The sequence below is a fragment of the Alosa alosa genome, chromosome 11, assembly GCF_017589495.1.
Source record: "Alosa alosa isolate M-15738 ecotype Scorff River chromosome 11, AALO_Geno_1.1, whole genome shotgun sequence".
Classification (NCBI taxonomy): domain Eukaryota; kingdom Metazoa; phylum Chordata; class Actinopteri; order Clupeiformes; family Clupeidae; genus Alosa; species Alosa alosa.
In genome coordinates this window covers 10,940,929-10,968,645 of record NC_063199.1, presented here as the reverse complement: position 1 = coordinate 10,968,645, position 27,717 = coordinate 10,940,929, and the positions used below count along the sequence as shown (strand labels likewise).

At 42.6% G+C, this 27,717-nt stretch overlaps 2 protein-coding genes across 2 annotated transcripts; one reads left to right on the top strand and one right to left on the bottom strand.

The window, feature by feature from the left end:
- Positions 1–3: 3 nt before the first annotated feature.
- Positions 4–27,686, bottom strand: lmod2a (leiomodin 2 (cardiac) a). The gene is made up of 4 exons (XM_048258061.1): positions 27,127–27,686; positions 25,905–26,737; positions 24,817–25,222; positions 4–331 (listed from the first exon to the last, which is right to left on the bottom strand). Exons 1-4 carry the CDS (start codon positions 27,607–27,609, stop codon positions 284–286), a joined length of 1,770 nt encoding a protein of 589 aa, XP_048114018.1. The 5' UTR covers positions 27,610–27,686; the 3' UTR covers positions 4–283.
- Positions 4,874–21,916, top strand: wasla (WASP like actin nucleation promoting factor a). Its single transcript, XM_048258063.1, is given in 13 exon segments — positions 4,874–5,755; positions 9,461–9,595; positions 11,228–11,314; positions 11,524–11,620; positions 12,585–12,608; positions 15,889–16,069; positions 16,576–16,618; positions 18,404–18,557; positions 19,628–19,654; positions 19,657–19,808; positions 19,811–20,161; positions 20,370–20,478; positions 20,869–21,916. Coding segments are annotated over 13 exon segments (1,527 nt in total). The 5' UTR covers positions 4,874–5,650; the 3' UTR covers positions 20,931–21,916.
- Positions 27,687–27,717: the final 31 nt, after the last annotated feature.

Below are 27,717 nucleotides of genomic sequence, written 5' to 3'. Positions count from 1 at the left end.
GTTGGAAAAAATTGCACTCACATTACTCTCTTTGGCTTCATTTTAGTCATGCAATGCAATTATACATGCATGCAAATTAGAACTTATGCACAAAGAATAAAGGCAGTATAGCCTGGGCTTGGGAAACTGCTAGGATTCAATGATTTTTGGTTGCTGATTGGCTTAGTGTAAGTAATGTTATTTAACATATGAACATGGGTAAATTAGTGTATATGGTTATCTGCTTGGGTGTGAATGCAGAAGAAATCTGCAGGAAAAGCTGGAATACTTCTGTCTAATCAGCTCACATGTCCATAAGTCTGCAGGAGCAGCTGAGGAGAGATGTAGTCACCTGATGGGGAATCCAAAAGTGAGAGAATAAGAAATGCAACAGTGACAATGCTAATGTGATAGTGACAATAAACCGGCTGTAGTAGGAAACACAAGCTGTTGCATTTAGATTTGTTTCATCAGACGTATGGTCAATCATGCAGGACTGAACAAGTCATCTTATGCCTCTTCTCTTTACAAGATTTGGGTATAACATAGACAGGATTTGACATGAAACATGAGAAAGAGGTATATAAAAAACAGCACTGCATGTCAATCTGATCAAATCAATTCAAGAATATAAAAGGAGAGGACCAGATTAAAAAATGGTTAACCCTCAGGATTAACATCTGAATGTGTTCAGTCCAGATAAACCCAGAAGACGTATATTGCAGGCCTGATTAGGGAAGGGGCTTGGTCTTACAGTAACAGTAACGACCTTGACTCGTAAGTGAAATGGAATTTTATGTGCCTTTCTGTACCATCACTTTAAAAGGCCTCACACCAAAACGCTTGCAAAGCACTCTTTGAAATGCTATGGAATATTATAACAGCTGGTGGTCCAATTATGTCCACTAACAATTTTCAAATTCATATTTGTGTTTGAACAGTTGTGAAAACACAGCTAGTTCCCATTTGTCCTTCGAAATGCAATATCATTGTTTTAACAGAAGGTAAATCGCACAAAGTCTGCTTTAACGGTTATATAAGTAGGATCAGGTATGAGATCCAAACATTTAGACTAGACGAGAGGGTGGGAACCAACATCCCCACACGCAAGTGTACCTTACAACCTTTTGGTAGGGGGGGGGGGGTGGGAACACATGTGCTCTCTAAGCACATTCTTAAAGCCAAAGTATTTCCTCATAAATGACTAGAGAGCAGGTTTCCCTGTTCTTTCCAGATTACTGATCTGTGACTTAGCATCCTGTTGGTCAATTGCTGGCTGCCTTTATCTGACTCTGCTTGTCTCAGACACACGTAAAACCATATTCAGCGGTAACACAGAAAGTGCTTACTCCATCCGTGGCCATAAGTTGTGGGTGGCACCATAGGCTGCTTCACTATGCATATGTGGCTGGCACTTTTACAGACATGTTATAACACTAGCTTACTGGTTTTAACTGGAAATCACCTTGGAAGAACCCCTGAGGCAGTGGTGAAAAAAACTCCCCGATTGGGAAAGACCATCATCATTTTTGTCTTGTACAGTTGGTTTTATTTAACCAAGTACCATCTTATTGAGATTAAATGTTTCACAGGCAAATTATGAAACAATAAGGGCCCAAGGACCTCAGGGTCAATTTAAACAAAACATGCAAAGAGAACAGCTGGTAAAATTTTATTATTCAGCTTTTTGCCCATTTTGTGGTGAATATTTCTGAGATATTATAACATTCTCAAACACATTTTGACATACAGCCATATGAACACACATCATGGCCTCTAGCCACAGGGACAAGCACTGTGTGGTTTTGTGCTCCTATATTGAGGGCAATTATGTACTAGCCTACTACATTTTTTAAATTGACAAAATCTTATTGAACTCAACTTTGAACTGTGTGGAAGGCAGTTTCAGCATGTTAGATCTGAGCTGTACTGTGTATGTTATAAAAGATGACATTTTAGTCCAGTTCTGTGTTTTATCATTAATTTGGATTATGAGGGGCTTCCAATACCCATCCCTTTTGGAAATGTGACCTACCAAATGTGACCTATACTAAACAAGATATTTTTTTTTCAAACCCTGAAAAGGGACAGAGAGAGTGTTTATTCCTCTTTTTTGGATTTAGCAAAATAATAATAATAATAATAATAATAATAATAATAATAATAATAATAATAGTAATAAACGGCTGACTATAAAACAGTATAAAACAGTTTGTGATAAGTTGTTCTGGTAAAGAATATCTCTAGATAAAATTCTAGTAGTAATTGTTTACAACTATTATTTCTGTATTTATTCTTATAATCCCCAAATCTTCTGCAGCAGAGTTCTGTAATGCTTTGAGCTCCTCAATAAATGTCACTTTAATTAGACAATAAGTTGTCATAATTTTAGACTATTCCAATGCTGTAACCTCAAGACAATTACTGAAAAGAGGTGTTCTGTTCAGACCTTTTCAGACCTGTTATGCGTGCTGCCATCTAGTGGTGAAAGGGATGAACGTCAAGGAGTGATAAGTGGGTGAAGGTGAAGGTTACTGAGGCCTTCAGATCCAATGTGCTGCACTCTGAAACCCATTAGCTTGCATCGAGCAACAGGTTGTCACTGGATCGAGCAAAGCACCATTGATCTTTGTTCAGTTGAACTGTTGAACTTTGACTGTGGCATGCTGTGGCAACCATTTTACACTGATCCCAGAGCTTTCAGTGCAATGCAAAATGCTTATCTGAAAGAGCTTTAAAGGAACTAACAGACCAACCAACACACCAACTTTTTGGGAAATTAGTTTATTTGCTAAATTATAGGATACATACTTCCAGGGAGCTGTAGGCTAACTGTTCTGTTCCCCTTTAAGTGAATTTTGCTAAAACAGGTTAACGATGTCCGATTGGGTTATTGCACACACAGAAGAGAAGGGTATGTATACAGTATATCCTCTTATCTAACTTTGGGGTAGATGGCATAAATGATATCTCAAAAAGTTGGAGTATTCCTTTAAGGGGGGAGAGGAGGTAGATATATAGAAGGTACACAGCAGTAAAAATATAATCTAGTTATCAAAACTATTATTATTACCTTGGAACGATCAACTGATCAAGTCAATATAACATATACACCTGAAGCACACTCTTAAATAGGCCTACACAAACACTGACAGATTGTGCCCTCCTGTGGCCATTTGGAGTTTGTGCAATTGTATTACGAGAACTGTTCTGATCTCCCTACTGATGGCTCTACTTCAGACTAACAATGCAACAATGCATTCACTAAGTCTGTTGCATAACTGTCTGCCTGTTATCCAAGCATAATGAATGAACAAAAACAAAAGAGCTAACACTCATAGCCTCTGCCTAATTTCTGCAGCTGATGAGATACAAAAGATGCTTACTGATTAAAAATGAATGACTGATGTGCCTGTGTAGTTGTAAAGAGAACGTACTGAGCAAGAACATTTTCTTGAGAAAACATCAAATGTTTTAACATAATAATGTTGTGCTGCACTACACCCACACTTGTTGCAGCAATACTGATGCTAAGTAGCAGCACCTGACATTAGGATACAGTCTGTCCACTTTTGTTCTCTTTCCTGTCCTCTCACCTGACATTAGGACACAGTCTGTCCTTCTGTTCTCTTTCCTGCCCTCTCACCTGACATTAGGACAGTCTGTCCACTTCTGTTCTCTTTTCTGCCCTCTCACTAGCCCATCACGCTAGAGCTGAGCTCTATTCTCGTGCTGCTTACATAAGAGAAAACACAGGGAGTAAAACACAGAGCAGCAGGACTGGGACTCTGCTCTCTTCTCCAGGTTTTTCAAAGCTCATATTTTCATATTTTCCCATAATGTTAAACTAAAGCACTGTTATTTGTTCATACCAAATATAGTGAGGGCACTATAGAATGTCATTAGGCTACCATACTGTATACCATTGGACAGTACTAAATGTTGTTGAGACCATTTATCCTGGTAAGGTCACCTACCCTGGTCACTTACCAGGTGATCTTGTAATTTTGTTAACAATTACCAAATAGCCTATCAAAGAAAAACATTACACAATTCAAAATGAAACCGAAACATCTGTGCATCTGGCCAAAGATAACTTTCAACCCAGACACAGTGTAAAAATAAAGCCAGAAACTAACTAACCTAGTGGGCTGCAGAAAACCAGTTGATGAGTTGTGTGCTGGGGGACATTTTGACCCCAATTAGCTCATAGAAGTTTGTAAGCAGGTTGTCTTACATAGGTGTCTAATCAATCCCAGATTCATTCATCACCATCATAACCACCACAAACCTCCAGCTATAAAGAAAGGCGAGATAAGGCTGCCTTAGCTGACTTGTTTCTTTTGACTATGTCTATAGCCTACAGCAAGACTGAAATATTGGTTAAACAAGCTTGCGTAGTTTGCATGCTTAAGCCTGCAACACTAGCCTGACGAGCCAGACCCACATTAAAATGTAGGGTCTGGGCACTCACCGTTCGCAGTGCTCAGTCCGAGGGGCGGGATAATCGGTTGTCTTTCAAATTCCCTCTGCAAGCAATAGGACAGCGGCAGCGCTATGAGTCCCATGCGTTTCCCACCAGCGGAGCTAGTTGGATAGTTCAAACGTTTGCCAACTTAATAAAAGCTTAACTCCTGTCACACTGTTTTATTACACATCTTATTTGTTTTCAAGTAGCAGGGAATTCCAGCCAAACCGTTGCAACTCTGCCATCAATCATTATGTTAAGCCCACCTAACGACTCTATACACGATTTCATTGGCCTGATTGAGTTTCGATTTCTGGAGCTCACAAGCCAACGGAGAGTTGCTAGACTAGCAGCTGCCGCTAGGGGCGCGTCTAGATTTCTAGGCTACTGCAACACAGTTTAAGCGCAGATGTCAAAAAGGCCATGGCCCAATGGGCATGCCTCCCCTCTAAAACTCCAGAATCATTAGGCAGTGATAGGGTACGCTAAGATAAACGACTGCTTGGGAGAAACAATAACCTATAATTGATCAACAGTTTGACATGTGTGCAATCACATGAGTCGTAGGCTATTAAAAGGTAGGTAATGGTGTAGCTACATAATGCTCCACCTACTCACTGCAGTCCCCTCCCTGCTCTGTGCGCACCCATCCGCATACTGCACAATCCACAGGAAAACAGGATAATACCAACATGGAAATGGTGGACTTCATATCTCCGTAATATAACCTGTAAACTGGTAGAACGTTTTTTTATGCTTTCGATTGACCTTAATAATATTTAAAAGGATTTGTTTTTTTTTTATTATTATTTCATTATATTTTTTCGCAGGGATCATCACCATAATATGGACAAATTGCATCGTCCCCCCGCGCAAGAATTCCAAAGTAGTTAATTCTGCCTGCTGCCATGTTGGATTGAGGAATCGTTGTTGCAGTTGCACTTCAGGAATGAAAGTTTAGCTAAATAACGTTATTGTCTTCACAATATTGTCATGTCCACATTAATGCGAATGTAGCGATTAGGTCAGTCTAGTGCGAGAACATTTCAGAATAGAAAAACAAATTTGCCATATTTCTGTTGCCAGAGCAGTGTATCGAAATGAACCTGCTACAGGCCACGATGACCCGTCACTTCTTGTATTTTATATAACAATTATTTTTAGAGACAGAGGTGGGTTTTTGATTAATTTAACATTACCACTATGAGTAACCATCCGCCCCAGCGGCGGGTTGGGAATATTGGCTCCCTGCTACTCACACCACAAGAGAACGAATGTCTCTTCAACCACCTAGGCAGGAAATGCATCGTAAGTTTACACTTTAACGTTACTTTATGCATTAAACGCAATATTGAGATGTTTGTCCACTGTAAGCTATTATATTTCTGGTGGGGTATAGCCCACTTAGTGTGGCAGTTATGATATCCCATAAGTTTTAATGCTTCTGTGACAGACAGGTACGCAAGTCTGTCTTGGAATTTTGATTTTGACAGCCGAGCAAGCTATAGCTAACTTCTCTTGCAGCCTGATGGAATGATTACTGAACCACAGTCTTGAGATGGATATTATGGGAAAACAGTTTATGTATTTTATTGATGTTTGGGAGGGCTGAAACAGGCAGGTTAATTTGCATCAGTGTTGCAATGTTGGCATGTTCTGACTACTTGTGTACTTCATTCACTGTCACGTGTGTAAACTTCAGTGACCTAACGTCATGGCCTCGTAGAAGTCTGTGCATCCATACATTATTTTCAGGCAGTTGTAAGTGTAAATTGAGTAATGAATATGATTGATTACCTGTGGTGAAATTGTTTCACCATAAACTGATGAATCACTCTACTTTTTGGCCAACTAATCTGGAGAGACTGTAGATGCAAAAATGATGCAATGTTGATCTTTGGGCAGCAAAATGCACAGAAGAGGCCCACGGGCTCGTTTGGCAGGCCTACGCCATTAAAGCATGAAATAGGAAATGTGCATTATTGCTCTTGCACAATACAACCATGGCCCACATATTCTCTGTAGCCTACTTCAGTAAGGACTCTTCCACTGGAAGAGTGTTTCAGCTTCTTGAGGATGTGGTTTGGTGCAAGATCAGCTTGGGCTTTTTCAGCACTGGTGGTCCGTGCAGAGATTTGAGGTACCATTCTTCCTGCTGTTAAATAGCAGAGGTGTTGTGATTGTCAAGAACTTCCTCATTTTCACTGACCGGTAATCATAAATTGTGGAAAAGGAGCAATTACGGAAGCAAGCGTTTCCTCTTTTGTTGTATTATGGTAACAGGCAACTGACTATACACACCTAGCACAATACTACACACTAAACATAAACATATCTGGACATTTCTCAGGACAAGAGGCATCAGAATCTTCAAGATGCACCTGGCTACATGCACAGTCTGTTATGTTGATAGTCCATTTGGAAAGAGCTTAGACAGCAGCTGTGGTTTGAACCCACAGTCTTTATAATCACTGATCAATAAATTACATAATCCCAAGGCCATGCTTAGAAGGGAGGGTTAGGAGAAGGAAGGGGTGATGTTTCCTCCTGTGCCAGTCCCTTTGTGCTGTGCTGGTTTCAGACTGGCCAGTTTGTCACAAGGCTTCATACACTGATGGCCTGCCCTCCTGGACTGCAGCTATGTCCGTTGTTCTTCTGCCGGGCGGGTTGAGGGCTGCTCTGTTCTTCCTGTTTCAGCCAAATGAATTACGAATGAAAGTGCTGCTTTGATTGAGGAATGACTGGTGACCACATATGAGACACTGTGACTTGGCTTTCAGCAGTCATGTGCTTAATTCAGCACTCTGCTCCTCTCCCCAGAAACATCAAGCACTGGCCATAGAACTGTCCAGAACAGTGTCAGGATGCAGATGTGTAAAAAGCCCTTCAGAGGAAGTGCTTATACACGAGAATGATCCTGAGTATAGACTACTAGATGCATGGTCATCATTTAAAACCCAAGACATTGTTTTGACAGGCTCCTGGTACTTGAACAGGCTAACTTGTTGATGTTGGAGCCAGATAAAGGACAAGGCAGCAAAAAAAACTTCAGAAAGTAGAGCTTTTAGAAAATTCTGCAATCCCAAGCTTTTCTGTTATACATCATTGAATCACCTTCTGTCATTTAAAGGTGGTGTCCTTGTCCTCTGTCATTTAAAGGTGGTGTCCTTGTCCTCTGTCATTTAAAGGTGGTTTCCTTGTCCTCTAGCAAAAGGTTGTTGATATTTGAGCTCATGGGTCAATGCCATGTCTTCCTCTCCATGCTCCTGAAGCAAGGCTGGAGCACAAACTCACCCTGATTATCAGATGGAACAGCATTTCTGTTGGCTCAGTCTGAGCCCCAGTGATTCACACAGAGCCAGGACTTCTCAGGAATAACGTTTATGTGGGGTGAACATATGGGACAGCCAGCTAGAGGATTTAGCTGAATCCAGCAGAAGATTTGTTTCATTAGAATGAAGGACTGCATCTTTAAAGGTGCAATACATTTTTTTTCGTCAAACGTAAACATGCTTGGGACAGGGACATCCCCTAATGATATATTTAAAAAAGGAATAATGAAAGCAATATTTCTCATTATTCTTGTGGTTCTCAGTTTGAAGTGGTTGATGTTCCTTAGTTGGAGTTCCACAGGCTAGAACCTAGATCTGCCACAGAGCATAATGCTGATGCTGATGTAAGCTATTTCCATATTTTGGCATCTCTGTCTAAACCTGTGATCCTGACACACATCTGTGGTACATTCTAGTCAGCATAACCTGTTTCCTGAGGGTTCCTGTCATGCAGGAAAGAAGGGAGTGTGGTTAAGTTAAAGAGTGAGCAAAAAGCCATGGAGGGCTGAAAAAGTGAAATAGCTCAGTGTAGCCAGCGTGTGTTGGCTCAGATAAGATACAAATCTGTTAATAATTTTTCTACTTCACATTCATGGTTAAAGTCACTGCCCTCTCACACATTCAACATTCTCTCTGAATGATGTCTTTATAGGTACAAATACCCAACAAATAGACTTTTGCCGAAAATATACCTAAAATTATCCACGGCCTCTTGTGATGTAGTATGATCTGAGACCAGCTCAAGTAAGTGTGTGGGTGTGAATGGCAGTGGAACTGTTTGTGGAGGGCCCTCTCCTCGTGGCCAACTCTGGGGGGGTCCACTGCTGCTTCACATCTGTTTCATGATCGCCGCAGCCTGCTTGTGAAAGCAGCTTGAAATCAGTCGCTTCTAATGCATCTCACCAGTGCTTACTGTGCAGTTCTCACACACACCAGGAAGCAGGTTTTCTACAGAGACTCGGGAGCTACTTCACAGGGTCACTGAAACAAGTTATTGTGACGCATCAACCACAAGGATGGGTTGAATTACTTTTTATGGCTGTTGTTTGATCTCCTTCTTCCAGCTAAGTGTTTCAGTAATAGTTTGCCAAGCTGTTTCGTAGATCAGTATAGTGCTCTGAACTCTGAGGTTATTTGTTGCCCTCTCACTCTGTTATAGCCTATTTGTTTTTGTTTTGTGCTTCTAGTAATGATTTTGAGATTGTTTGTCAGACTTGTTTTATTAGAATGTGTATGTGTTTGTCTGTGGAAATATTGGTAATATAATAAGGTTTTGAACATCTGGCCATTTTTCTTATAAGTTTACAATGGGAACCTGGCCTGTAAGAAAACAATATTGAATAGGCCTCAAGGTACCGCACTACCCCGAAGAGGGACTGTGTGTTTTGTCTTGTGTGTCTTGTTTTGTCAACGTCTACACTAATTGTTGAATTGTTGTAACTGAATACTAGGCTACATGATATAAGGAAGTATATGATGATTCATTGTATTCATTGTATGCATTTGTGGTCCTTGCACAATGATAAAAGTGTCATTTAAGACATAGATAGATTAAATACACAGACATGAGAAATGGTTGTAGGCCTACTTGTAGGGCTTTTATGTGTTTTACGTTTTAGGAAGAATTTTTAGAATGCAATTGTGTGTGTTTAAGCATAGCTGGTTTTTCTCACTCTTACAGAGCCTCTGCTCAGCAGTTGTCCAGGTTTATGGGGCAGACCGAAGCCAGACCTGGATGAAAAGATGCTGCGGTGTGGCTTGTTTGGTCAAAGACAACCCGCAGAGGTCTTACTACATCCGTGTTTATGACATCAGGGTAAGACCACATCACAGCTCCTCTAGTACTAATGGTGGGCAAATCCTATATTTGCAACATTTGCTAAATAATACAAATGACACTAAGTCATTCAAAGAGCTATTGCATAATCATTTGCAGTAGTCAGTTAGACTTGATGAGCCATGCAACTTGTGTTAACAGGCCTGCATAGGAACCCTGGATTATGCATTTGCAAGCCTGCTAATGGTGTTTTATAACCACACTCAACACAAACATTGGTTCAAATGGGAGCATGGATCGGGCCTTAAAGGTGCTACAGTGTCCTCCACTTGTATTGGCACCCCTGGTAACGATGAGGAAAAAGGGAGTAGAAACATGGGAACAATAAGAGAAGACAATTCAAATAAGGGGGAAGTGTATTGACCTTGCTAAGTCAGGAAATGGGTATAAAAACAGGTACTTGCCTGAAAATGGCCAAATTTAAAATTAAAGGTGCTTCAAGCAATGGGTAAGGTCACTTCTGTTTATGTTCAAACAAAACAGAGAGCTAGCTTGCTACTCCTTCCCCCTCCCTCTCGTGTAATTGAAACTCTCCTAAACGCGCATATTGTCGGTGATTGGCTGGAACAGTTTGTTATGTTTTTATGGTCCAGGCTGGACCAGGTTGTTTTTCTTGCCGTTTTTGGAGCCTGGGCTGTCCACAGAGACCTTGTTTTTTTTTTAAAAGTGTATTCAGGGCACAGGCAGCTAGCGGATGATGAGGTGATGTTTGCTGTACTGTATGTGTGTATGAAAATTATTTTAGCTTAGATACCGCGTAACATTGTTTAGAGCACAATAATTTAGACATTCCAATCAAATGGAACTCTTACAAACTTGCCTGGAAAATGACCCATATCTATTTTGCCCTTACACACAATGAGGAGAATGGTAAGAGAGGCAAAACATTTCCTAAGGATTATTGTATCATGTTGAGGACACCAAGTCTAAACAAAAGACCTCCATGCTAATAGAGTATTTAAAGGGCATGCCAAGAAAAGCCTTTCTTGTCGTTTTAACTACAAATGTAAATAGCTGGAGCTGCTTCATGCTACTGAGACTTGGCCTGGAATTGTGTTTTATGATCTAAGAAAATTGAGCTTTTTACCAACAATCACCAACAATCAATGACTATACTGAAAAGAGCCCCTTTTAGTGTAATTATGCTGGATGAATTGTGATGTTCTGGAACTGTTTTTAATCCAAAGGCCCTGGGAACCTCTTCCAGGGTCCATGATATCATGAACTGCATGAAATACATGGGCATTTTCAAAAAAAATTCAATGAACCAAAATGGTAATGAAGGTTTACTAAACAAGGTACATGATTCTCTCAGTTCCCTCATCTGAACTTTAGAGGACCGTGCACAAGACGTAAGAATCTGGACACTCCAGAGATATTCTGCAAAGAGGAATGCTCTCATATTCTCTGTGTTGTATTCTCCAACTTTATGAGATGCTGTAGAAGAATACTAAGAGCTATTTTATTGGAAGAGGCAGGCTTTACATTAAATATATGAGACTTCTAACGCTGTCCAGCTGGATTTTATTTTATGTGTGTGTGGCAATGTGTTATTGCATTTGTGTACAAGTAAATGCTGTGTTTTTTTTGTTTTGTTTTGTTTTGTTTTAGGAGGGGAAAATAATGTTTGAACAGGAGCTCTATAATAACTTTGCAACTATTAATTCCCGGGCATACTTCATTACATTTCCAGGAGATGTAAGTCTCTCTTTTTTCTTGGCCTGATAAATTCTTGAAGCTAATATATATGCTAATATATACCAGTATGTTTTCTGATTGTGCTAGCATATTTTAACATGTTGCATGAGTAAACCATTATCTCAGCAACATATTTGTATATGGATTGCAAAGTCAACCTATGTGTGTCCAAAGTTATTTGACTCAATAATCTGCTTAAATGCCCCCAGACCTGCCAGGTTGGCCTGAATTTTGCGAGTGAAGAAGAAGCCAAGCGCTTCAGAGCAGCACTTAATGACCTATTCAATCGACGATCCCGGAGAACAGGTAACTCGACAGCTGCAAGATCTGCTCAGCTCTGCTTAGGAGATGAAGTTTTTGTGTCTGACTAACAGAGAGAAGGATCAATCCTGATGGACCTCACTGGTCATCCATTTATTCATCTCAGCCTGGCAGAATATTATAAGACACTGACTTTAGCTCTGAACATGCATGGACGGAGCACTCTATCCATAGCAGAGTGAATGATCTGTATTTGTATTCAGTAAATGTCAAATTACTGAAAACTGACTGACTGATAATGTGCATGGTTCCCCCGGATTGATTTTGGGAAAATCTGTTTTCCAACTTGGCCTCGGTAACATGCAGACTTATTTCTGTTAACCCCTGGATTCTGCTGAAATGTCAGTATTTTCGTTATCGTGTGGATTGGCCTTTGTGTTGCTTTTGTAAAATCCTCCAATCTGCCTTTTCCTCTTTACTAGGTTGTTGAGTATTTAGTAGCAAAGCTCTTAATTGTCTTTCTTCCACAAAGTCTATTCCTTTACTGGACTTTGCTCTCTCATCCTGGTCTAGTTCTTCCTAGTTGCCTGCTGGGCTTTGTAGTTGGAAAATCACTCTGGTTTTGTAGCTCCCAGCACTAAATAGTCTACCCATGTGACTTTCCATGTGGCGGTTTTATAGTTTATAGTTAATAGTTTATTCAGAAGAACCATTAGATTGAGTGTCCTGTAGACTTTAAACATGCATGCATGTGGCATGCTCACTTCCCAGCCTGTCTTCCTTAGACAAAGATAGCATGGGCTCCCACGTTGGGTGGCTTGGAAATCTATCCCACTTTTCCACTCTTTCCACTGGACTCATGATACTAACATAACGCACCTGTCCTCTAGCGCTTAGCTTGTTGATTAAGCACCCCATAACTGCCACTTTTCCCCTCTGTTGCTAACACCTTCCAATGTCTTTGATTGGGCTTCCAAATTCTTAACAATGTCCATCTTTTGTTTTTCAGAAAAAAGACGTGATGGACCCAATGGTATGTGACTTAAAATTGAACTTGAAATTTTTCCTGATTTTTCTCATTTGAGTTCCTTAATTGAGTTACTGATTGCTGCTCCATAATAGGAAACAGCAGTAGATTTAGCCGATTAGTCTGGAAAGGAGGTCATTTGCACATGCATATGGAAGTGTAGATGCACCTCTACACATATATGCCAACATCCCCTGATACTCAGTGGCGCACACAGCCAGTCAAACACACTCATGCACATGCACACACACACACACACACACACACACACACACACACACACACATATTTCCACACTGCCACTCAAACACACATGTAGCGGCAGTCCACTGCACTGACACACACCCAGCTGTGCTTGACCCAGATGCGAGCAGCAGCGTCCGTCCCTGCCCTGATCCCAATGGTTCGGTCAGAGAAAACGGAGGTCACTGCGGCCAGGAGAGCTCTACAGCAGACAGCTGCTCTCTGGCAGTTCCACAGTCTTGCCAGTCTGGCAGTGCAGCTCTGGGGGAGCATCACACACAGTGCTTAGCCATGGAGCTTCAGTCTCCGCTATTTGTCTTTATTAACGGGCAGCGTTTCATCAGCCTATTACAGATTCATAACAGTTTTTTTTGGTGGAGTTAACGTAACAATTTTGGTTTTTGAATGACAGGTTGGGAAGTCATAAACCGAAATGGCCCACAGGAACATACTTCACATTGCATATGGATAGTGTCACAGACGCAGGTTCTATCTTGGATGTTTTTTTCTTCTGTGACTTGCACTCTGATTTGTAGATAATTAACAGATGATTCACAGTGTGTGTGGCTGTGTTGATGTGTGCTGCCTGTGCCCCCCTTTAAGCCCTCATGACATCTTGCTCCGTATTAACTAACTTCAAACGTTTGTGACCCATAACGCCCATTGCCATTTTCTCGGTTTGGTCTAGTCCTGGCCAGGTTAGGATTTCTGGCTGCTAACTACCAGGGTCTAGTGTTTTTGCCTCATGCTTTGAAGGGCTCTTCTCTGTCCCCTCCTCTGATGGGACCGTATTGACATTCCAGCCTCATTACAGTGTATTTTGCTCTCATAACGCTTGTTAAGCTGTTTCCTCAAGTGTCCTAGTCAGTTAGTGCAGTTAGTTATTTTCTCTCTATTTTGAAAATTTTCAAGCTGTTAACTTTGTGTTAATGCAGAGTGTTGACCATAAAGGAAAGAAAGGCTAATGATTTGTGATTTACATATCAACTGTCATTAAAACTATTATTGTCTTCCATGTGGGGTCAGAAGTCAGAGCAAGCATCAGAACAAGCAGTATGTGGAGTTGATTTGGTACTTGTATTGTAGTTATCCAGACGTCTTTTTTCTGTCTTGACCTGGCTTGCCTTTATATTGTTACCATAGTTTTGGATCATTTGTTATTGCCAGCATAGCACATAGGTCTGTGGTATTCTGAAAAAGCACTGCTGCCTTTTGTTTCTTGAGGTTGACATTATGTTCAAAGTTGTGCTGTGTAATGTGAAGGCTGCTGTATGGTTTCTATGCAGCGCTATTTTATACTTTTAGAATGTCTTGACTGGTAAAACCATACATTCTTGCCCAGCATGTCCTAGCAACATGTTATTGCGGTAAAGCCTGCAAAAACAACAAAGAACATCAATGCCGTGCTGCAGACTTTCAGTTCATCATTGCTGTTCCCCCTTTAATCCTGTCTACTTCACTTTCTGTAGTAATGAAAGAAGCACCTGGGCTTATCTGCTTGTGTCTCTTATCTGAGGGCTCCTAAGGAGTGTCACCAGGAGGCAAAGAACAAATTGTCATTTATTTGAAGTTACGTAGTCTGTTCCAGACGGATCATGATTGGTTAGTCAGAGCAAATGTTGGGGGATTATACCGGATTAATGGTGGTTTTAGAGATTATATAATATTCCAGCGCATGTGTAATTTATTGGGATTACCGATGCAGTCATAGCTGAAGAAGGCTCATCTAGATGAAAAGAAGAGTGTTTGGGCTATGCATGTTTTCTGGGGAGTGGTGCTACTTGGTCCTTCAATGTGGCTTCTAAAGCGGTCCATCTGGGCAGAGCACTGAAAGGAATAGCAGACTAGCGCAGGACGTGTGTGGTGGGACAGCGATGCCCTGCAGGGGCCATGATGTTCTGCAGCAGCCTCCGCTCTCCACCGCCGCAGGGCTTTGTGGAGGGCTTGCCTAGCTGCCTAGTGCCCCTCCAGTGCCTGGTGCTGTCAGGGGACCAGCTCTTTGCTGCCCGCTCCCTCCCGGCCGCACGTCTGTCTACCGCCTCAAGGAGATCTGGAAGGGTTGTGTCGGAGACGGATGCAGTGCTCCCTCGGAGAGGGAAGCGGCAGGACCAGGGTGTTGGGCAGGATACGGTCACCTTGGCCATGGGGGTAGCCCAAGGTAGGGGGTGTGCCCAGAGCTCAGGTAAACAGTCCGAACATGTGTGACTATTGGGTTGGAAAGTGCTGTGTAGATCTTGATGGTGGTGCTGTGAATGGATTTCTGCTGTGTGGCTTTAGTTAAGTGCTATCGTCTCATTAGGGAAAGAGTAGGGATTCAACCGCAATACGTTTGAAGTTTAAAACAACTAAAGCGCCTGAAATCAGGCATCAGAGTCCAGACAATACACATGAGTATTGAGCAACATTTCATTGTCTTGTTGCTTTTTAACAATAACAGAGTTGGCTTGGTTGCCTTTTAGAATAGTTGTAACCCCCCATGCTACCTGTGTGAGATGCTGTGGTGTGTTATTGTGAGTGTGCATGATGAGTATGACACCTTGACCAGCACCCAGTTGTTTAAGAGAATGTTTTCATCCTGTATGACTCTTTGGAAAAAAACAAATTTTTAAAGTTTACTCTCCCTATTTGTACTGAGTGGTGTGTTGTGCTGTAGCTTTAGAGAATGCCATGTATAATACAATGACCAGGAAGGACACATATTTCAGTATTTGTATAATGAGTGTACATGTATCCATGTCTCTTGTCTGTATTATGGTGGAGAGTCCGTTGTTTGCTGGCAGGAGCTCTAAGCGTTCCAGCTGCTTGACCGTGCGTGATTGCTGGCTTGTAAACTCCCACTCCCAACTTTGCAAGTCCCCCGCAGCCTTTCCACGTGTGAGAACAGAGCTGTATTGTTCCGCGGCCCATGGCGTCCGCACGGTCCTACGGAACGCCCTTGCCCAGCTCGCTGTAGCTTCAAGCTGCTCATTCAAGTCCTGGACAGGTCTGACATCCCGAGAGACTGGCGTCCGACACTCTGACACCCCCTCCCCCTCTCTCCCAGGGCTGGCATTACCCATGGCGACTGTTGACATTAAGAACCCGGAGATCAACAATATGCGCTTCCACAACAACTCCCACATGAACAACATGATGCACAGCAGCCTGGGCAAGAAGGAGAAGAAGGTCAAAGGCAAGCGGAAGAAACTGACCAAGGCTGACATCGGCACCCCCAGCAACTTCCAGTGAGTACTGCAGTCTCTTCTGCCTGGCTCCGACTCCCCAATTACCTGTTCATGTTAAAAAGTTAATGTCAGGTTCATAGAAAGGAGATTAGAGGCTGTAATCTGTGCTAGTTTTTTTTATTATTCCTGTATGGGTGATATCCCACAGTCAGTGTAGTTAGTTTGTTAAGGATGTTGGGACACTTGTTTTAGATGATATCCCAAAGGTTCCTCAGCTTCATGTTGGCTCCTCCCATTGTGCAGGAGCTAATTGTCTGGAGTGGAGTGGAGTGGAGTCAGCAGAGTTCTCCTGTTTTGTGTCATTTGCTCCTCGTGTGTTCCATTTCCAACTCTCTCAGTATGTCACTGTGGTGGTGGCGCTGGGGAAGGGGAAGCTCAATTCCATTGTTTCCCAGTGACATGTGTGTGTGTGTGTGTGTGTGAGCATGTGTGAGCAAGTGTTTCTGTTTGTTTTCTGTCTTTACTGTGTGTGTGTTCACCCAGGACTGCCTTATGTTCTGTTCTAGGCACATTGGCCACGTGGGCTGGGACCCAAACACAGGCTTTGATGTGAGTACCACAATAATGGCTTGTCCTGCACACACACACACACACACACACACACACACACACACACACCACACAACACACACAGACACTCTTCCCTATGCAGTGTAGCACTGGGAAGCACAAAGCTGGCCCATGTGCTTGTGGCATGATGCAATGGCACAAAGCCCTTATGTTCCTTACAGACGCTAATCACATATCTGATGCTGTCATGCCTTCTGCTTCCCACAGAGATGCAAGCCTTGTGTCTGTCACTCGCAGCGCACACACTCAGACAGGAAAACAAACCTAGGCAAACATGAAATTATGTAACTATATATACTTCCCCTCATCCCAATGATTAAACTCTGGGTGGGACTTAGGGGATGCTTAAAACGGTGCTTTCAAACATAACTTGAACTGAAACTTAGGCTCAGTTATTACCGTTATTTGGTTGTGTTATAAAAAAGTCCACTTTTTAAAAGCATTAGGTTTGTCCAATTTTTTTTTGCAGTTTTCCACAGCCCCACCTGACTTGGAACAGCAGACACAGCTGACTGTTTTGAAACCTCTGGCTGAGAGTGTTGAATATAATAGGGGGAAATGTGGCATAGTCCGCTCTAAAACCCACACACTGTAACCATGTCAATGCCATAGTCATGGGGCAGGGAGGCAATGAATGTCAAATATGTACACGTTTGGAGTTGCTCAACACAGTGGGCGAGTGCCTGTCAGAGGGTCCAAAACTGACACTGTTTGGGTCAGTTACATCATCTCTCCATAGGGTGGCAGAAGTGGATGAAAAAAGGAAGTAGATTTTTTTGTTGTTAGATGGATGGTCGGATAGTTATTTCTTCATTGTTGCAAATTTGTTTTCATATGTCTGTACATTTTTTATACAAAACATACAGATAACCATAACCTACAGAATTCCATACCCCAACCCATGTAGATGAGTACAACTGATCAGTTCTCACAAGTTAGTTTGTTGAGTGCTGCATTGCCACAGAAGACAAAGCTAAAGACTCCTTTAAGCTCTCTTCCATTGTGAGGTCAGTTGGACAGTTCAAAATGAACTGATTTATTTAACTGTTTTCTAGAGCATCACCTCCTCCACGTCCATGGTTCTTAATAAACTGGTAATTGTCATGAACTGCAGTTATAATTGACAGTAAGAAGACTATCTATGAAAATAGGCTGTTTATAATTACTGACTGAGATCAGAGTGCACTTCACATTGTTTCTATTTTGTAAAATAGCATAATTTATCATGTGCTGTTGTAACCTGTGTTGTGTTGACAACGGTTCATTCAGTTCGAACCCACAAAACTTGCAGCACCTCGTATTGGGTGACAGGCGTGTTAGCAAGCAGGCTATCACCCATGGTTGCTATTGTCTGTCACGTCTCTTAAGGTGTCGGGAGGGAGGGTGACTCAGTGCAGAGCTGCTGTACCCGTTGGCTACCATTATTGTGACATTTTGTGATGATATTGAACGTAAGTTATGTGGATTTGGAGACTAGAGAGGCTCGGCTACAGCATATTGGGGCCATTATAGATCAAAAATGATTAGGAGCTGGGGGAGGTCCAAGGTCAAGGTTTTTTTTTTTCTTGGAAATGTATGACTTTAATCTTGGAAATTGTGTTTTTCACAATGGGAAGATTACAGCACCTCCCCCAGCTCTATAAGTGTGTAAACCTGTAGGGGCCCCTAATGTGTCATTGTATTCCACAGAGGTAACGCTGGTGATGCGATGTCCACCAACACACTTCTACTCACACACATTCTCTCGCCTTCTTCTTATTCCAGCTGAATAACCTGGACCCTGAGCTGAAGAACCTGTTTGATATGTGTGGCATCTCGGAAGCCCAGCTCAAGGACAAGGAGACGTCCAAGGTCATCTATGACTTCATTGAGAAGAAGGGAGGAGTAGAGGCTGTGAAGAATGAGTTGAGGAGGCAAGGTAAGAGAGAGAGAACGGATTAGAGAGAGAGAGAGAGAGAGAGAGAGAGAGAGAGAGAGAGGGAGAGAGGGAGAGAGAGAGAGAGAGAGAGAGAGAGAGAGGGAGAGAGAACAGGCTGGAGTTGTGTGGTGGTGAGAGAGAAAGCGAGAGAGAGAGTGCTGGGGTAGTGTATAAGAGAGAGAGACTATATCATATATAGAGACTATATCATGCCAATAAAGCATCTTTTCAATTGAATTGAATTGAATTGCGAGACAGAGAGAGCACATGCTGCAGTAGTGTAGTGGTAAGGATCTATTGAGGCCTAGATGCCTGAGGTGAATCATTGAACATTACTAAATGACATAAGTGAAGCTCTCAGTCTGTGTTAATACAGTCTATGCAATTCATAGACTAAGATATGTATGTGATCAAAAATAGCTACAGCCTTCAACCAACAATTTCTATTGGTTGGTTGTTTGAGGGCTACAACTTATGGTTATTCATAAATGATGAATCTGTCCATTATTTTCAACTTTAAGGAGCTAATAACTGATTAATTAGTTGTTGTAACTCTAGAATATGTTGTAACCCTAGAATATTTTAGTATGAGGTGACCCATTCAGAGGTGTTACATACATGTAGGCATTTTCCACCGACAGACAACCGATTCCGTTCCCGTTCACGAACCAACATTTGAACCAGTCGGAGCATTTTAACCAAACAAAACACTGTTCGGAACGGAACGGAATTTCTGCCTGTTTTACGGGGCAACTGTTCATACCATTCTCCCGTTTATGCATCTCATTAACTTTTGTTGATGACGCATCCATGGTTTGGTTGTAAACTGGTGGAAATGTGGGCTGGTTCACTAGATAGCACCATGGTTCAAAGAATTCTGAACGGAACCGGTTCAAGAACGGCTTCTCTGTCGGTCGAAAAACGCCTACAGTGGTTCTAATAAAGAGCCCCCTACTGGTGGTTTTGTGCTCACCTTGTAAGTTAGTTACTCCACTTCAACATCAGACTTATATATTATTATATTATATTATATATTTTTCATCAAAAAAATATTTCTTTCTCTCTTCTAGCTCCACCACCTCCTCCATCTCGTGGAGGGCCCCTCCACCTCCCCCACCCCACATCTCAACTCCGCCACCCCCACCCCCTCCCCCCGCCCGTGGCCGTGGAGCTCCACCTCCTCCACCTCCCTCCAGAGCCCCGACTGCAGCACCTCCCCCTCCACCCCCAGCAGAGTGGGCATGGGCGCTCCGCCTCCCCCTCCTCCCTTCAGAGGACACCCTCCTCCACCACCCCCGGCACCCTCACACGCCTCCTGTGCCCCTCAGGCTGCACCACCACCTCCACCCCCGGCCCCAGTGTCCCACGCAGGAGCGGGAGCTCCACCTCCACCCCCACCGCCGCCGCCTCCACCCCCACCTCTGCCTGAGGCAGACATAGATGCCGGAGAGCCCGTGGCCCCAAACGGCAAATCGGCCTTGCTGAATCAGATTCGTGAGGGTATGCCGCTGAAGAAGGTGGAGCAGAATAACAGCAGGCCGGTCTCCAACACCGGCCGAGACGCATTACTGGATCAGATCCGACAGGGCATCCAGCTCAAAACCGTAAGGGCTCCCAAGCCATGTCTCCTTTCTTTATTGCTCACATACAGCATATCACTCTCATGCCCAATGTATAATAAAAGTCAAATAAAACCAGACTCATGCATAATGTATAATACAAGAGGAACATTGACGTTGTCGCAGTTCAGTAGATATATTGTTATGGTTCATCTCTGCAGGCTTTGATATGTGTCTGTGTGTTTGTACTCAGGTGTCTGACGGCCCGGAGTCAGGCCCTCCTACCCCGGCTCCTTCTGAAGGTATTGTAGGAGCTCTGATGGAGGTGATGAAGATAAGGAGCAAAGCCATTCGCTCCTCAGGTGAGCGCTGTCCTCACATGCTTACTGTAATGCTGGAATGTTTTAGCCTAGAAATCTAGACGCACCCTAGCGGCAGCCAATGTAATTTGCTGCACAGGGTAGTCTACTCTCCGTTGGCTTGCAAGCTGGAAAAATTAAACTTCGATAAGGCCAATCACATCGTGTATAGAGTCGGTAGGCGGGCTCCGCTGGTGGGAAAACGCATGAGACTCATGAGTTGTAGCGCTATCCTATTGTGTGCAGAGGGAATTTGTCTTTCTGGTAGACCCACCTTGAGTTGAGGGTCAGCAGTAAACCACATATGATCTGAAACTGTAGGTGCAGACTTTAAATGGCATGGTCTATGTAACATTTACAGTATTTTTGAATGTGCAATCTTCTTATTTCCAGATGAAGATGAGGATGATGACGACGATGAAGACTTTGAAGATGACGATGAATGGGATGACTAGTTTCCTTTGTCATTCGTCTTGCCCTAAACAATAGCTGACACTAAATTTCTCATGCTTCCAAATCCAAAATTATATTCAAACTGTGTAAATGGTCTGTCATTTTGCTGTATATTTTGTTGCCTTTTCGGTTTTTATTAATCTGTGCAATACCTCACTTAATCTTTAAAACATTGTTATGTATCCTCTGGAAAGTGATCTTCTAGATTACAAACAGTTGTGTACAAGGTTGGTTTCTATCATAGTTTGTCTTTTTGAATGTTTTGTCTTTATTTTGGTTCCTTCACTAATGGGAAAGGGAGATGGACTAGGTCCTTTTATGTTGAAAATTGTTTGAATAATACTGAAGATAACACTATTTTCATATCCAGCTTTTCTGTACCCTTTTCCAAGTCTTAGTGTAGCACTGTACATTTCTGTGAAAAACAAAAACACTCTTACTCGACATATGTAGCCACTGTAGTTATTCATGTAAAAACCTACACAAGGCTATTGTATTCAAGGCTGTTATATTTTCTATTTTATTTTTTGTTTTGTTTTGTTTTATTTGCACGAATGAGAGGAGGAAATTCCCACAAGGTTATGTTCACTCAACTGGGTTAATAGAGGATAGTGATATGTCACTGTGACTTTTGTTTAAAATGCACATCAAACATGAAGACTCGGTGAAGAGACTTCTGATAAATAGCTTTAGGTATGGGTCTGAGGTTCTGTCTTCTCTCTCATATTAACTGGGAGAAGACAAAATATCACCCAGAGTTCTTATTTTGGGAGGATCAGATCAGCCCTCCACCTTTACAGCATCAGCCTCCATGAGAATTTGCTGCCGCACAAAAGCAGTTGACACTACTCTCGTAGACTAATCGTTTAAGGGGTCTTTGCTTAACTGACTGGCACAGGCAAGTGAAAGTGACAGAAATCCATGACGTGTGTAGTAACTGATGCTGAAAATACTAAATTGTATACATAAATAAATATTATTTACAGCACACTTTTTCTGTTTTATTTTTAGGGTGGAGGGTAAAGGTCATTGGTCATCGTTGAAAGTACAGACATACTCAAAAATAAGGAAAGGACCCTAGGGAAATTAGATACATTAGGTACATAGTACATTTTAATACTAACAAATAGCCTTTTCAATTTTTTTGTCACATCCTTACAAGCTGTGGTTGAGAGTTGAGACATCATTGAGATAGGGTTCTGTTTAAACACTTTAGTTTATTTTACACTGAAAAACACCAAAACCCACGGTATTACCAAAGATCCTTGATTAAAGCTCAGCTTTAACCCTCTCTGGTATTACGTTCCTCATGCTCTTTAAGGAGCTGACCCTGAAGAATGGAATTTAATTGTCTGAGGGTTTCCAGCTGATTCAGTCTGTTTGAATTAGGAGAGGGAAATAAAAAAAAATGTCTTGATTATTTCTAACCTGAGGTGCATTGGCTGGCCAAGTGTTTTCCAGGCAGTCAAACCAGACTAGAGATAGAGGTGTTTGAGAGATAAAACATGGAAGCAGAGAGAGCACATACAACCTATGTGGTGCTACCATTCTGTCAAATCTAATTACATCTAATAACACACCTCTCACCCCTTGGACTATGTTACCATACCAATCTAAATCATAACTGATCAGTATCCGATACATACTGGTGCAGTCAAGTGTTGTCTGAACCACTGAAAATAAGTTAAAGGCTTGCCCCTGGGAAAAAGCAGGATTGAACAGAATATGGGTTGCGTATTGTAGTATAGTACAGTTGCGTATAAGTATTATGGTGGTGGGACACTACCAGTGATTGTGAAGCAGAAGTCTAGTTTGAGTCATTAGTTTGGTTGATGAGTAGCCGACTCCATTTCTCTGCCAAGGCACCTCAGCCCCATTAGTCTTATCGTGACAGCAGTGCAAATGTCTGACTATTTTTAGAAGCAATAAGTAGGACGTATTTTCAGGGCCAGGCAGACTGTCAAATACAGATAGTTCTGCTTAACTCCACTGCCATGGTGACTGATGACTGTGAAATTGAGACTGGGTGTCTGCACTATTTTGCACAGGTAAAACTCTCATTCCTGAGAAATGGGACAAAACATGTAAAGCTGTTACAACTGCTATCAAGTTTAATAATTAACATATATTAATTATGTAAATATTACAAAGGGTTAAATAGAAGGCAGTTAACACAATTATTCACCTCAATTTAATTTGTCATCATTTCAAATGTGTGACATCTAATACTTTCCACTACAACTAGTGCATCACAGAGAAGGGTTCAATCGTTCATAAGTCAAAATGTTAATGTTAATTAAAAGCTATTAAAAAGTGCCGCATTCGTGAAAAATATCTCATTTGAGCAAGCAGCAGGTTGTATCTCTAGATTAAAATATGTTAAATGTATACATAAAGTTTAATTTGTCATCGCATATGGTTTTTGTCTCTTCTTTCAAGAATTAATGAAAAGCAATAGGGCAATTCTGTGCAAAACTGTCATATCCATAACGCCAACACAATGCAATGGTATTTAGTTGGCGTTATGGACGTGACAGTTTTGCGTGGAATTGCCCAAAACTGACTAAAGCAATAGCCTAGAACAGATATTGTAAAGTTTTGATGATATGTGTCCAAAGATCTAAGTTTCAGAACACAGATGGAATTTTAGTTTCTAGTAGGTACTGTATGGGTCTACTGTTTACAGAGCTTGCCTTTTAGAACATTCCAAACTCCTCTGTCCATAAATAACTTGGAGTGCAACTTCTGTTGACCCCTATCAGTGCAAACACAATAATTCCATCTACATCTATTATTATTAACTGAACTGGATATTTATGGGAAAGATAGCAAAAAAGCACTTTGCGTATTCTATAGCCAGAGACTCATATTATGTGCATAGACATAATTCATATAATTTAAACAGCCAGGCATGTCTTTTAGACTATTTCAATGTTTAATGTCTTTCTTGTAGGTACATTTACATTATTCACTTTACTGTAGATAACTTTGAATATGTAGGTGAGAATGTGGTTGGCTGTCACATTTTTCACTTCAATTTGAATCCCTCAAAAACAGTATCTTTAATAGATTCCCTTTCAATGTGGAATGGAAGCTTAAAGGAACACACCAACTTTTGGGGGGGGTGGGGGGCTTGAGGAAAATGGTTCCTCCCTTTCCACTACATAGCGAAGATGGTGACCGTTGAGGGTGAAAAGTGTCCTGCACCATCCAGGCATTTGCAGTGCACTTGCACTTCAAAAAGTAATGTGTTAGTCAGTGGACACTGAAGGGTTGAACGAGCTGCATCAGAATGGTCACACTGCCTTTCTAGCTCTGTGCTCGATGGAATGTTCAAACTGAACTTGAGTAGCTTCCTGCCACCCAGACCCTGAACCAGATAGGCCAAACAAGTTTAAGTGAACCGATCCATAGCAGCACTGCAGACTAGAAACAGGTAGTGTCAGTGGAATACACCTCCATTTGTTTTCAGGGTTACTATAGTCAGTCTACTTGACAGGTAACAACATTGTACCAGTGCAGTGACAGGCTGTGCAGTGGAGTCAGATTCATTATATTTGTAAAGATTAGGACATTTCATTCAATATTATATATTTCTGAAAAGCACAGAGACAAACATGCAGAAAGCGTTACCCTCTCCCAGTTCCACTGTTGATCTAGAAAGTGGCTTATTCCATGTGTCAGTACTTGGTGTGTGAGAATATAATCATTTTAGGGTCACACTCAAATTCTGTGTCAATTCTCCTAACTCAGCTTAAAAGAAAACTCAAAAGAGAATTGGATGAACATCTGCACACAAATACTTTACCTTGTAGATTTACACGTAGATGTTGTGATTACAGACTTAAATGATACAAAAATAGTCTATTAACATTCATTTTCACATACCCTTCGGAGTGACCGAGCGCTGCTACTACGAATGGCCTCCATGAGGTCACTGTGTGTTGACTGTTGAGGTAAGTGGGCCCCAGCTGACTCCTTAGTCTTCCTCACTGATGAAGGCCGCAGGGCAGACTTCATGTCCCGCAAGAGGTTTTCCCGTTTCTTATTCACAACCTCCGTTCTGGCTCTTTCAGGCTTCTGATTACTTGTGTGCCTTGTAGCAAAGCAGGAGCCTTCCTGTTGCCGGAGCACCTCAGCGATCTGTCGCGTTGGCAGGCTGTTGCTCCTCACAGACTCAGGAGGAGGTGGGGGTGAACGAGGAAGTGGACGGAGAGCGGGTAAGCTATTAGTTGATGTTTGTGATGATGAATCCGTCTCCTCATCACACACGTGGCTACATCCTGTCGGTCCACTGTATAGAATACATATTTTAAGCTTTTTGAAACTCAGCGACTTTTATGTAACAGAACATTTAGGTTCATGCATGACATGGACATTTAGGTTCATACATTTTAGTAGAACTACATTTGTACTTGTCAGAAATGTATGCTAGAACACTTCCAATAAACCCTGTGTCTCACTTGGTACCTGTGAGTGTTCTGTGTCTCACTTGGTACCATGTGAGTGAGTGTTCTGTGTCTCAGTGTCCTGCGTCTCACTTGGTGCGATGTGAGTGAGTGTTCTGTGTCTCACTTGGTGCAATGTGAGTGGGTGTTCTGCGTCTCACTTGGTACGATGTGAGTGACTGTTCTGCGTCTCACTTGGTGCGATGTGAGTGAGTGTTCTATGTCTCAGTGTCCTGCGTCTCACTTGGTGCGATGTGAGTGAGTGTTCTGCGTCTCACTTGGTGCGATGTGAGTGAGTGTTTTGCGTCTCACTTGGTGCGATGTGAGTGAGTGTTCTATGTCTCAGTGTCCTGCGTCTCACTTGGTGCGATGTGAGTGAGTGTTCTGCGTCTCACTTGGTGCGATGTGAGTGAGTGTTCTATGTCTCAGTGTCCTGCGTCTCACTTGGTGCGATGTGAGTGAGTGTTTTGCGTCTCACTTGGTGCGATGTGCACTTGGTGCAATGTGAGTGAGTGTTCTGCGTCTCACTTGGTGCGATGTGAGTGAGTGTTCTGCTGCTGGCGCTGTTGCAGGCGCTGCTGGCGCTGGCGGTCCTGGTTCCGCGTCAGGAGGCAGGTGGCGCTCATCCTGGGGCCCGGCAGCTCAAAGTGGAAGCCCAGCTTCAGCAGGGTGGTGTTCTCCTGCAGCAGCTGCACCATCTCCATCTCCACCCTACCGCCGCACATGTGCCGCTGGTTGTGGAGGCGGAGCTCCTTCAGCGTGCTGTTGTGCCTCAGCGAGGCCATCAGGGTCAGGACGCCGCTGCCTGAGATGAGGTTGGAGTCCATGTTCACCGTGGCAACCGTGCTATTCTTGTGCAGCATGCGTGCTACGCTGGAGGCCACGTGGTCATTGGCGTGGGTGTTGGCCAGGCTGAACACTCGCACGTGTGTGTTTAAACTCAAAGCCTCGGCTAAGCGCACCATGGTCTCCATGGGGATGTCCTCTGCGTTGTTCAGATTGATCTCTTTCAGAGCGGCCTTGTTACAGATGACCATCTCCAGCACATCATCGATCACAACGGGGTTTCTTGTCTGTTGTTCAGGGGCTGACTTTAGCTTGTGGTTTGGAATGATGCTGCGGTTCTTAGGACCTTTGAACCTACAGGGCAAAGTTGTTGTGACCTCTCCGTGACCTGGATGGGAATTGTTAACATGCAACTGCTGGTATTCTTCCCTTTTCCCCCTTCCAGTCTTGCCAGCTTCACTCCTGCTATCTCTCTGTATGTTCCTGTCAGCGTCCTTCAGTGCTGAGGATTGACCATCACCCCTGGTCACACTGTCCACTTCCCTCTTATCAGTCTGGCCCTCCTCCATGTTGCCCTGTTCTCCAGGAAGGGATGGACAATAAGGTTAAAGGCCTACCGTAGGTTATACTAGACCGTTTTAACTTTAAATTATGTCAGAAAGTGTATTACAGACTGATCCCCAGAACTACTTTAAGATGTCACTTGCAAACTAATTGAATGGCATGACTTTGATCTCCTTTTAGCATTGAGGATTTTAGTAAATTGGTCTCAATGACAACAATATGTCCATAACAAGATACGTATATATAGGCTATAGATCTTTCTTGACACAAAGTCCAATAAATAGTAATATAAACTGAGAGTGTGAAGGAAGAAAACAATGACAAGAGACTCTGCACTTACATTTGCCAATCTTACTGGCAAGGTTCAAGTGTAATAGAAGTGAACAGATAAGAATCTCACCCCAACCTCCTGGAGCCTTGGGCAGTCATTGTCCCAGTGCTTTAGGAGGGCGTCTGAGTAGAAAGAGCCTGTTGGGTTGCCGGCTGTCTGATCCCGTTGCCTCAGCCCAGTGGGAACAGCATCATCAGGCTCAATGTCCGCCAGCTCTCTCTCCAGCTCTCGGAGCTCCTCATCGCTTAGCGTGGCCAGAAGCTCCTCTTCGTCCACGTTCTCATACTTGTCCAGTTCCCTCCTGTACCCAAAGGAGCTCATGGTGCTTTGTCTGTCACCAGTCAACACTGGACTCTTCTCCGTCTTTAGCTGAACTGCTGGTGTAAAATAGCATGCTGTCCTGACTAATGATTGGAGAGCTACTTCTCGTCCAATCTCTTCAGCTGCCAGAGGGACTTGGGGGTGGGAGTGACTTTCTAACAAAGTGACCACACAGTGATGTTCCTTTTCTGGAAAGGAGATGTACAGTAAGCAGATAGCATTCCATTCCATCTTAATTGTATTGAAATAAGCTGGTATGGTGTGTCAAAGTCAGAGTCAGACATATGACCAAAAGTGAAATCAAATAGTGATGGGAGAGATGGATCATTTGACATTAGT